Consider the following 12,649-nt stretch of genomic DNA (forward strand, 5'->3'; position numbering starts at 1 on the left):
ATGTCACTGAATATGTGAGAGCTACAGAGTGATCGGAATGCCAGGAATGTAAAGTTGAAAAGCCAGTATAGGGACACCTGACCAGTCATGACTCTGCACAGACCACCTGTACTGCCACCTGTGTGTGCTAAGTGTTGCTGGTCAGGTACAGTATGCTGCAGCCAGACAAAGCTGCTGTTCTTTGCTGCTAGAAGTTTCGTTTGACATCTTAGATTGCTTGATATTTATACTTTTGTAAGTGTGGCTTGGTTCTCAGTTGTAACATTCAGAGATCACTGGGAAGCAAAGCTGTGACGCTCTTGTTGAAAAGCATGTGCCTGACAGGATATATGGAGAAATGTCAAACACATCTGAGTGAGAATTCAGACATTCATCATAGATTCCAGGATGCTTAATGAGAAATGGATGTATAAGTGATTGCTAGCTATAGGACCTCAACTTGGATATTTCTAGATGGAAACTGTATCATCAGTAGTATCATCCCAACTTGTGGCTAGAACCAACTGTGATAAAGTGTCTCTGCTATAGAGGTTAAACATGTTTAGAGGTATCATGCCCATGAGTAAAAGTCTGCTTTCTGTGTATCTTGATTTGGCTTCTTTCTGGGTGGTTTTATAATTCCATTTCTATATTCATAGCAGTTATAGTTGCCCAAGGGCTTAAACTAGAAAAATTCTCATGGCCACTAAGTTACAGTTAAAGACAAAACATTGTCTAAATCTATCTTCAAGTATTCTTTTTTTGTGACTTTGAGGACAACAGTAGTACCTTATTGCACATCAATTCCCAAGAGTTCCATTTTAAGAGTGTGTACTGTTGGTGCTGGTTACTGGGCACCGCAGGGTCCGGAAGCCTGGCAGGACCACCTTTCCCTTGTGATGCAAATCTGCCTGGGTGCCTGTGTTAAGGCGCTGCACCAGTAGTTTTTCATAGAGCAGTGGGTGGTAGGCCCCCAAGGTGCAGGCTGCATCATAGTACAGCTCATGGTAGTGGCAAAGCTCTGTCTGCCGGACAGATGGGATGTACTCATATACGTGCACTTCTTTGCACATGGACATCATGATGAGGATTCCTGACAAGGAAGGAAATGAAAATACAGTAAGTAACTCTAAGAGCAGGTAGATCTTTTTTTGTTGTTTCATAGGCTTTTATTTATTTACTTATTTATATTGGTCCTGGAGTTGTGGTGACTGATAGAAATAACTGTGGTGAGATACACATACTTTACATTTGCAACGTTACAGCTTCCATTAAGAAGAGTGGCTAATGGGTAAATGACTACATAAAGATATAATACTTCATGTATCCATCCACTTGTTCAGTTATTACTGCAGATCTAAAACTGAGATACAAAGATAAAAATGAATATATGGAGATCTTGCTCCAATTTGTGACTTATAATGTCCAGTTTACTCTCTTGTGTTACAGTGGGCTGTTATGACAGATAACAAATGGCATAAAAATCTGATTATGAAAGTGTATTAGAAACTGACTATCAACTGTTCTTCAGATGGTTCTAAAATAGAACCTTACAGTGAAACAGCTCTATACAATGGTACTAAGATGTAGAGTGTAAGGTTTATATTAACAAAGGTGTTTGCCAGTTGTATCTGATGGGATACACTTGTAGTTTGGGCTACTTTCGAGGAAGAGGACTGCTTGGGCCCAGGATTTTGAGACAAACTTGTATTAATACAGAAGCATAATGAGTGATAAAACAGGCTGAGTTATAACAGTGATAAGTAAGTTATAATTCTCATGAAAGCTGTCATTACTGATGCAGTTTCTAGTGGAAAGCTACAAAATCCTAAATGATATGATGCTGTTGATCTTCATTCAGGCTAGTTTTTCTTTTCTTTTTTTTTTTCTTTTTTCCACTACCATCATGAGGTTTCTAAGATAGGGCCTCAGAATGTAGTAAAGATTAACCTTGAACTTCAGCTTCACCAGCTGCTGAAATTCTGGAATTAAAAGTATGTGAATCTGTGTCTGGTCAACTTGAAACTTTAAAACAAGTATATTTAACCCATTATCTGAAAGTGATATCATTACTTATGAACAAAATATAATTCATGTTATTTCTGTTACATCTAATTTGTTCTCCAGACTGTCATATTTTCTAAGAAATTAATCAAATATAGACCACAGAAATTTAAAACTAAGTCTAAAAGTAACCTGAGGGCAAGTCTGGGTTTGTTTCCACCAACAGAAAACAAAAGTAATCCCAAATCAAAAAAAAAATTGTAGGAGCATAGCTAAAGAAAGGAATGAAGTAATCTCCTTTTGTCAAGAGGGATCTAGAAATTGCTGCTGAAATGATTTCCTGGTAGAGAAATCAGATTCCGGCCAAGCAGCCCTTGTCCAGTGTTATATTCCTGCCAAGCAGCCTCAAAAGCTCTCTACCTCTCCCCCTTTTTTATTTCATACAAGACTCAGAAAAATAAATATTTAAAAAATGATACAAATCTTTGAAAAAAATTGGCTGTGAAGGGTCTCTGAGTCCTCCTGGTAATAAGGAAACATTCTGTGTTGGCAGCTAGACAAGAATTGAACAGATACTCCACAAAAGAATGACTATAGGCATACTCTGTAGACATTCTTGCTGTATTTTGGTCAGAAAGAGATTAAACAAACTACTTTTAATAGATAGTATTCTGGAGAAAACATCATTCTTTTTGCTAGTTGGCTGCTACACTTAAATTCTTATCTCCATTAAACATGGAGTGTATATTTTGCTCTCAGCATAAGCAAAAATTTATACTTTTAATATAGTAAGTTGTATAGTTTTAGTATTTTCTCATACAAACTCTTTATATCTTAAAATAACTTTGAGACCCCCAGAAACAAACACAAAAAATGATCAGTTTGTTCAAAACTGCCAAATTAAAGGTAGATGGAGGCTATCCCAGTATGGATATATGTCCTGAGTTATCTGCACAATCCCTTCTGAATAATGCCTGTCAGACAGAAATTTAACAAAAAAAAAAACTTTTCCATATCATTCTGCATTCTCATGTGAACTTGTGGCTTTCTGGGACTATTAACATACCTCAGAGTATCCTAAAATTCAAGTAATTACCAGGCTTCCCATTTGTGTGTGTGTGTGTGTGTGTGTGTGTGTGTGTGTGTGTGTGTGTGTGTATAGCAGTCAGTTGAACTATGGATATGGTAACTAATGTGGAAGTACCTTCGAGGAGAAAGATATAACTAACGGTACACCAGATACATGTGAAAGGAGAGCTGGGAGACTTAATGTCTGGAAGAAAAAGATCATTCCTTAACACCTTAAGAGTGTAGTCTTCCGCCAATCATCACAGACTTTATTTTTATTTTTATTCTTTCTTTTTCTTTTCTTTTTTCAGCCTTTTAACCTTTTAAAGGGATTGTTAATACTTAAACTTAGATTCCAGATTCAATCATAAAATAAATACTGAAAATAACATAACATGTTTAAATTCATACACCACCTCCCTAAATTACTAGTACACAGTACTAGTACAGAGCAACAAACAAAAACTGGAAGAATATACTTCTTTGTACTTTGCAGAAGGAATGAGTGAGACATCAATGGTGGAAGACAGCTCTACATAGATCAATGAATATGTATTGGGACAGGGCATTGGATATAAGGACTGAAGAGAACCAGGGCAGAACTGAAGAACAAAGCCTTTGTACTGCTACTGAAGACTACTTCAGTTAATATTCAAATGCATAAGGGCAGGTACCACGCAAATCATTAGAGCTTCAGAGAAATGCCTTTAACCAAACTAAAGAATTCATATTTACATGTAAAGGTGGGGTTAAGCCCATTTGTAAGATGACTTGGAAAAGTTTCCCAATATTATACTGAGAAAAATACTTCATTTGCACTTGAGGACTTCTCCGTAGTGCTGGGACTACTTAAGCATCTACAAATGATGTCAGAATAAAAGCTCTGGGCTACTTTGACCTCTGACTTATTAGGGTAAATTATTTTGTCACTCACACAACTCTATAGCTGATGATTCAAAAGAAAACACACATCCATTATATTACAGCAAAAAATACAAATACAAAGAAAACAAAAGCTCAGAGAAATGGAAACACAAGCTTCTGTCACTTCACACAGGATGATCTTCACTCTCCCAGTAGTCTCCCTGCTGGAGACTGAAGGCATCCCCTTGAAATTCCTCTGTTGAGATACTCATTCTCATTTTTTTGATGGTGACAGAGAGATTACGTTAGTAAATTATAAAGGCTGAGTCTTCATTAACAGCAGCAGTGACTTTTTAAAACACAGCAAAAAAAGAGGATCTATCCCTATTATCATGTGCATACAGAAGAGGAAGGCAGGCAGGAAGTCTTTACCAGGAAATTGACCAGTCAGAACCTTGATCTTGCACTTTTAATTTTCAGAACTATGGCAGAGACACTTCTTGTGCCTAGAGAACAGACACTATGTTATTTCTGTTACAGCAAGTTGAATTGAAAGAGGTAGCACTGCATCTGGAACGCTAAGTAGGGAAGCATGTTGATGCTTGGCATTCAGGGATTCATTGGGAGTGGATAACCACAGGTTTCTGCTTGACATGTTCCAAAATTTCAAACTTACCAAAAGAAAGTGTTGCCCATGACCAGCACAGGGTCACAAGCTCAGTGGATAGCACTCTCCCCTTAGCCCAAGTTCCTAGACTGCAGTTAAAAATAATCAAGCACAGATTTTGAGTACAGATAACATAGACATTAAATTTAAATATCACTTTGTAACCATTTCTCTACACTGAACTGACATTGGAAACTACTATTTGGTTATGCTAAATATGTTATTCATTTTATTTTATTCTTTTTTTTTCTGATAATGAGATGAATGTAAAAATAATTGAAGAGTACAACAAAACAACCACAACAACAAGATCAGAACCCAAGTTCCTTAGGTTGGCTAGTATTAAACAATTCTGTAGCTAGTAACTTCTTTCAATTACTTAAAGAATGTTTCTATTAAATAGTGTTGTTTACCAACTACCAAACATTAGCTTCCTTTATAACTCACAGAAGTCTTAATGGTTTCAACCTGGAGCTGAAATTTTCCAAGACAAGTATCTAAATGTTTTGTATGTATTTCCAAAGCTAATCAAATGAACATGTGGTCAGCTGCTTGAAATCTTAAAAAAAAATTCAACTCATGATTTTATTTATACAGCCAAGTTTATTTTTCAGATAACTCCTTCTGAGGGATTTATCTGAACAAAAAATATTAGTATGTTGTAGGAAGTTATGACTCAAGTGGCACTCATTTGCCAAACTGTAGTTTTTAATATTGTATATAGCAATAAAATTATCAAACCAATTAAAAAGCATTGTAATCAGTCTTAATAAAATGGCATGGTATGTGACTCAGCATGAAAAGCAGATGGGTACTTATTTGCTATGAAAGCTGAAGCAAATGCAAAGTCAACAAACACTTAACTTATATTATATCAAGCTCTGAAAGAATGAGGTGCTATCTATAAAGCTTCATGGGCATGATACATTTCACATGATTCACTACAAAAATGAGGCAGCTTCATGGGCATGCATAAATACATGTGACACACTATGGGAGTCAAAAGTGTGATGGCCACGCATATGCACATGATAAATTATAGGAGAGTCATGCAGTTCTGTGGGCATGCATGCATGCCCATTGTGGAAGAAACTCAGGTAACCACTTAGCATAAAGCAGATTTGAGTCAACAAAAATTATGCTGCATTTACCTGGCAGACTATTTAACATAGGCCAACTCTTGTTATAAACATCTTTTCAAATAGCAAAATGAGCTATTGGTACAAAACAGCAAAATGAAAAATAACAGCAAAAAATCAGTTTAAGTCACCTTTAATTAACACTTATCTGTGTAAGTCATTAGGAATTTTTGATTATGACCAACACAACAAGAGATACACAGTCTAAATGGGTGGAGAGTATAAACAGGGTAGGGGTACTGAAACATGACAGGCTAAAGGAAACCTTGCACCCATTTTGTGAGTCTATCCATACATTCGATCATGAAATGGAACACTTAACAGGACTACTTCTAATTTCTTCAAAAGAATAAATGACTTTAAAAGCAAATATATAGAATATATCTGCAATTAAAAGTCATTGGAAACATGATTTGTATAATAAGAGAATAATTTAAAATGCATCTACCACATCAAAAAACATAATACATGGAATACCACTTGAAGGCCAATTTTTAGTTTATTTATATTATGTCATTTGATGCATTATTTATAGAAAAATGCAAAAGGTTATAATACATTTTATACCCTCATAAATAGGTACTGAATTGGCTTGTTATTTTTCCACTAGTATTCTCAGTTTGAACAGAAAGTAGAAAACTGGATCCTAAAATTCAATATAAAATAAAAAAAGAAATTATGAATTATTTTCAAGCATACAATTCTTATATATGTACTAAACATCCTGAAATTATAATACTTGGTTCTGTGAATTTTAGAAGTATTACAATATGATCAGTAGAAGTTGCCTTTGGAAAATGGAATGTTGATGGTTCATATAATAAAATAATTGACAGTAAGATATTACTTTGAATGTTATGAGTATTACTTACAGTATCATCAGTAGAGGGTACCTTTGAAAAATGGATAGAATGTTAATGGTTTATATATTTTAAAAATTGGCAGTAGCATATTTCAAACCAGATCAGTGTCTGGTGTGTTAGATTCCTGGCTATATGTTATCTTCTAAGATGAAGGAGGCTAGCTTTTCCTGAGTTGCATGGGCACTTTATGTACACTACCAGTAGTAAGCCAGGCTTTATGATTTTTTTCTCAGTGAGTTCATCCATTCTTTATACAAATAATTAACCTCATGTGAGCAAACAGATGCTGTAGCAATCCAAGTAAAGCATTCTCTACTCAAATAGTCTGCAACAAAAATAATGACTTCATTTCAAGTTCCAAGATGCAATAGCTGTTAACTAAGTAGGGATGGAAGAAAGAAATGCTATTAGACTAAAACACTGTCCAAAGAACAGTTCCTTTTGGGTCACCTAGATGGTCCTGTTTGCATTAGTTAATTAATAGCATTGTGTATCTAAGCGGGTGTAAAAGTACTCTTACTGTTTCTCTGGGAAGTCAGTACTTATGCTATATCTCCAGAGTGTCTTCTAGTGTACCCTGTGAGCTGATGCAGACTGACTAAAAATGAAACTTGATGACTGCTGAAAATGAGTATGTTTTCTCACAATGGTCACCTAACCATAAGGTTTGGGGTTTAGGAAAATAGCTTAAAGGAAAGAAAAATTTATGTCACATATAGAAATATTTTAATTATGTGTCACTACAGGATTAGAGCAATGATTCATTGATGTAATTGTTCCATGATATCAAGGACTCTGAATAAATAAAAATAATCAACAGTAAAAAAGGCATAAAGAGAAGGTATATATCCTCCTATCAAGGCTGAATGAAGAAAAAACTAGTAGGAGAAAAAAAGGAATCAGAGCCACCCACACTCCCACTGTTAGGAGAACAACAAAAATCCCAAGGCAAAGAACCACAGCATGTATGCAGAGGGCCTGGTGTGGATCAGTGCAGGCTCGGTGGTTGCTACTTCAGTCTCTGTAAGCTCCTATGAGCCCTGCTTAGTTGATTCTGTGAGCCATATTCTACTGGTGTTCCTAACACCTCTGGCTCCTACAATTGTTCCTCTCCCATGCCTAGTCTTATTTCATTTATTATGCTGAGTTTGGTCGATATCAAACCGGAAGCCTGCTTTTTTCCTGAAGAGAGAGGAGCAGTAGATCTGGAGAGGAGGGAAGGGGGATTTTGGAGAAGGAGAGAAAGCAGAGGCTGCAATCATGATGTATTGTATGAGAGAAGAATAAAACCAAACAAAATAAAACAGACAAACAAACAAAAACAGGCAACAATTATGGAATGTAACTAACTCTATGCCCTTTGAAACATGAAAGGCTACTTTTACCTTGACTTACCTGGACTAGGCATTTAACAAGGAAGCAGTCTGTTTCTGTTTGGAAGTATGATATTATTTCATCTCTAACAAATCTTTACATAAAGCACAGCAGAGTTATAGGCAAGTAATACTACTAGTATTGTTTTAAGCCACATGAAAATGTTATTACAAAGGCGTTTTCATGAATTAAAAAAAATGGGGTTAAGAATCAGCAAGTTAGGTCCTTGATTTTATTCTGGCCTTTGTAGATTTCAAGATCTTAATTACAAAGCAATGCAGGAGGAGGTGAGTATCCTGCAGGAGATATACATTACAATGATCATGTTCCAGAAATTGAGAGATCTATGTCCCACCCACCATTTTTCCCATGAAATTGTGAATGTGTTCTGGCCCAGTGAGAGCTCACTGTGGGTACATCTGTCATACCTGGATGTGGTGAAGGCATGAACTTTAATATAAAATAAAATTAGGAATATGGTTCTAGGAAGGCTGAGAAGAATTATTTGGTGTTTTTCAAAATGGTTAAATATTTAGTTAATAATGTTATTTACCACCTTTTACAGAATTGAACAAGTTATAGGAGAAAATTAAAAAAATTATAAAAAGCTGCCTAACATCTGTACTTTCAGCACTCAGGAGTCTGGAGCAGACCACACATCAAGACCAGGACTCAAAATTGTTGCCCAGCAAAGCTAATTAACACACTATGCAACAATTTTATTAAGGTTTAGTAAAAGTGTTCAGCTTATATCTATGTAGAACAAATAATATCTCCAGGCTTCTTTTGACTTACATACTTATTAAACAGATTTTTGGAAAAATAAATGTGTTTGTTTTGGCATCAGTGTGATGTTTGGCATCAGTGAGACAATTTAGTGTATCCTGGCACCAAGGCTGATAAGCTTGGTTTCCAGGATACACATAGTGGAAAGACAGAAGCAACTCCAGCAAATTGTCCTCTGATCTCCACATATATGATATGGGATATACATGTAACCACACAGGCACATACAAACACACACACACAGACATATACACACAATTTTAAAAGTAATTTTTTCTTTTAATTTTAAATAATAACCATGTCATCAAGTCCAAATAGATTCAGAGTTATTTAAAAATGTTTTCAAAGGTAATTTTCAGCTATTAACATGTAATTTGAGTTAATTTTTAATGATTAAATGCAATAAATATTCATATTTTAAAAAATAATTTTTCAAAATATTTTGACAGGCAGGGTTACTAATTTGTAACATGGATCTGTTGTTTAAAATGCAGAAAACATGATATTAAAGTACTCATCCAGAATTTTGGAAAACTAACAACATTATAGATATAAAATAAGTTTAATAAGTATCTTATTAATATTAATGAATAAAAATATAATTTAATTCATTCAATGTGAATATTTATTTACATTAATAATTATAAATCTTTACACATGTCCTCTAGTTCATTTCTTATCATTATTTAAAGATTGATTATTTTTATTAATATGTGTATGCGTGTTTGCCTGTGTGAGTTTATGAGCTCTTCATTCAGGAGCCTGTGGTTGTCAGAAAAGGGTACAAGATCTCCTGGAAGTGGAATTATAGATGGTTGCTTGCTATCTTAAGTGTTGTAAGAATGGAGCCCAACCACTCTGGGTAAGGTTCTCTTATCTGCTCACCCATCTTTCTATACCCCTAATTATTAGTTTAAAGTGATAATAAATCATTAGCTTTCATAAACTCTATGAACATGAACGGCAAACCTCTGAAAGAGATAATTGCCCAAAACTGAGTTGAAAACGTTGCTGTAGAGTACTTCCTTAAGTAATTAATAGTCCCCATTATTTCCAAGAATATTGTTATAAAATGAAGCACTTTTGTTCAAACGTGGTTAGCTGGAGAAGCTAATTATAATAATGTGCAGATTTTAAAGCAAGGAGGAAAAGGCTTAATTCCTTGCTGGGATTTAGTTCCATTGTTTGCACAGATCTGGGCTCACTAGGCAGCTTAGCCTGGTTATATATATTTTCAATCACTTTATGATCTTATGTATCTCATAGACACATAAAACAGCATGTATGAAAGTAAAAGAGATGAGAGGAATGAAGGAAACAAGCCATTCACAAGAACAGGGAGATGAATTGGGGAGAACAAGAAGTACACAGGAGATCAGAACACAACTGACTTCAAGAAAATCCTATGTACAAGAAATATATACCAACAGAAACTTAGTACAATATATGGCTGATTATGTCGAAGTTTTGGTTGTTCATTTGTGAGTTAAAGAAAGGGAATATAAGAATACAAATGCAGTTAACATCTAGTAGGGCTGGAATGGAAAATTTAATGCTACATCATTTCAAATGATAACGATACTCACATACTTTTTAAAATCTTGTACTATTTAAAGTAAACATAAATAAAAGTATTTATAACATTCGTGTTAGAGTATGGCCATAAGTAAATGATAAGTAGAAGGCAGGTATGAGTTCTGGCTTCTTTAATGGTACCCAAGCCCATCATCTTGTTGATATATCTATCAGTATAGAACTTACAGAGGAGGCTTTTACAGCTCCCTGCAACTTTGATTCTTTCTATGATACTGAGAGTGGGGAACTGAATAGCCCAGAACCAGCATCAGTGCCATTTGAGACTATAAGAAATGGAAATTCCCACCTCCTCCACTTACTCAGAATCCTTGATTTGAAAGGCTTCACAAGCTACCTTCAAAACAGGCTCTCGGTGGTTCTTGCCTGCCTTTCACAGCAAGGATACTGATTTCTGTAGCAGAAAGAATACAGCTACTCTGACAGCCTGAGCTCAAAAAACTGTGATCCAGAATTATGCAGGCAATCCGTCTCCATATTACTCACTAGTACAAGGTCTGTAAGGTCATACCTACTGGTCGTTCTTTTCACTTGCTGAGCTCTGCTTTGCACAAATGTATTACTAATATAGGTAGATGAAGTAAGACATGCTAAACCTTGAGAGCCTGTGAGCAAAAACTTATTCATTTACCAAATACTGTCATTCCTCAGTATCTGCAGAACTGGACCTAGGACCCTTTGCAGATACCCAAACCCAAAGGTGTTCCAGCCATTTATAAGACTTTAAAACATCTGACATTACTATGCACAAATTCTAATGAACTTTATGGATCTTTTACATGCTATATAAATAGTTGTTATTGTTTGGAGAATAATGACAAGGAAAAGGTCTGTACATAGACAAAATTTATTTTTCAAAAATATTTTCAGCTAGTGGCTATTTAAATATGCAGATCTAGAACCCAGATTATGGTGGGCATCCACCTAATATATACCAGCCTAAAGATAGGAACCTGATCATAAACAAAAAAGACACTGTAGAGATAATCTCTATGTACTGTGTAAAACCTGTCAATAAAAAGCTGATGGATGGTGAATTGAGGCAGGATTAAAGGGTAGAACATCCAGCATAGAGAGAACTCTGGGGAAAAGTTAGGGGGATTTACCACCTTGACTCAGAGAAAGTCAGACATATGAAACAAATGAGAGGTAACTAGGCAGATGGCAGAACTTAGATTAGTATACATCGGTTAATATTAAGTTAAGAGCTAATTGGGGAGCCTCAATGTCAGTTTTGGGAACATGGGTGGACATAGAAAAAGCCTAAATGGTTACAAGACCCTCCATAGTACCTTGTAACCTTCTTGAAGCAACTCGCTCCTTCACTTTCACCTCAGGTTATAGTTATGCTCATCTCTGCACATTGACTAGGCAATACTTCTCCTGATCTCACTGTACTACAAGTATCAGGAAGACAGTTCCCTTGGATTTTTTCATCACCCTAGGTCTCAGCCTTGTGCTTGAAACACAGGAAGTGCTCAGTATCAGTTGATATCACTGATGAACATGGCTTCTTCCTATGTGACAGATTCATGTTCCAGAACAAGCCTCTCAATGGGACCATAACACTTTATTTTGGGGTTCAGGAAAATCTTTTTTTAAGGTAACCCCCACTGGATTCATTTATGCACAAATATACATGTTTCTTGATTAAAATAGTGAGCTTATGACTCCCTCCACTTCATGTGTACAAACTCTTGAACATGTGTAAGAAAATGCATGCTGTTTGCTGCATCAACAATCACATGTGAAACTACTCCCCATATATGGATTGCTGTCAGTGAAGGAAGTGATTTCTACTGCTTCACACAGAAGAGTATTAGACAGGGTATAATGCAAGGCAAGGAGGGCCTGCCTTGGTCTACTTCTGGTTGAGGACCTCCTTGCTGACCAGCTCTCAAGCACAGTGACAAATACATACTAAAACACTCTACCCCACGTTGCCCCTTCGAAATGGGTTTTTTTAAGGAGCTGATGCTTATAGCCTAAGAGATAACAGATTCTGATTAATCAAGTAGACACTTCAGCAAGACTTTAGAGCAGGAAAAGGGCATTTGGAGCGTACATTTGGTCACAGCAACTGTATTTCTTCCTGCTTTTATGGAGCATTGGCCAATACAGTCCATTAGGGCAAAGGTAACAGAGATAACTAGAAGTATGGGGGTGGCTCAGAAAGCCATGTAAGTATGGACAGTGAATAACCACACCAAGACCGGCTATCAGGAGGCAAATCAACTTTACTTAGAGTAATTTAAGGCTTATAAAATTTTGGGGGATTGAGGGTAGGGATACCATTGGCTGAGGCTTCAGAG

The 12,649-nt window shown here is 35.9% G+C and overlaps 1 protein-coding gene across 1 annotated transcript in view; it reads right to left on the reverse strand.

The window, feature by feature from the left end:
* Positions 1-800: 800 nt before the first annotated feature.
* The window catches only part of St6gal2 (ST6 beta-galactoside alpha-2,6-sialyltransferase 2), a 30,393-nt gene continuing 18,544 nt past the window's right edge, over positions 801-12,649 (reverse strand). The window contains exon 5 of the mRNA XM_028766797.1: positions 801-1,072. Coding sequence (XP_028622630.1) covers positions 801-1,072 — 272 coding nt within the window. The remainder of the gene's footprint in view (positions 1,073-12,649) is intronic.

Source organism: Grammomys surdaster, unplaced genomic scaffold (genome assembly GCF_004785775.1).
Source record: "Grammomys surdaster isolate TR1022 unplaced genomic scaffold, NIH_TR_1.0 169, whole genome shotgun sequence".
NCBI lineage: Eukaryota > Metazoa > Chordata > Mammalia > Rodentia > Muridae > Grammomys > Grammomys surdaster.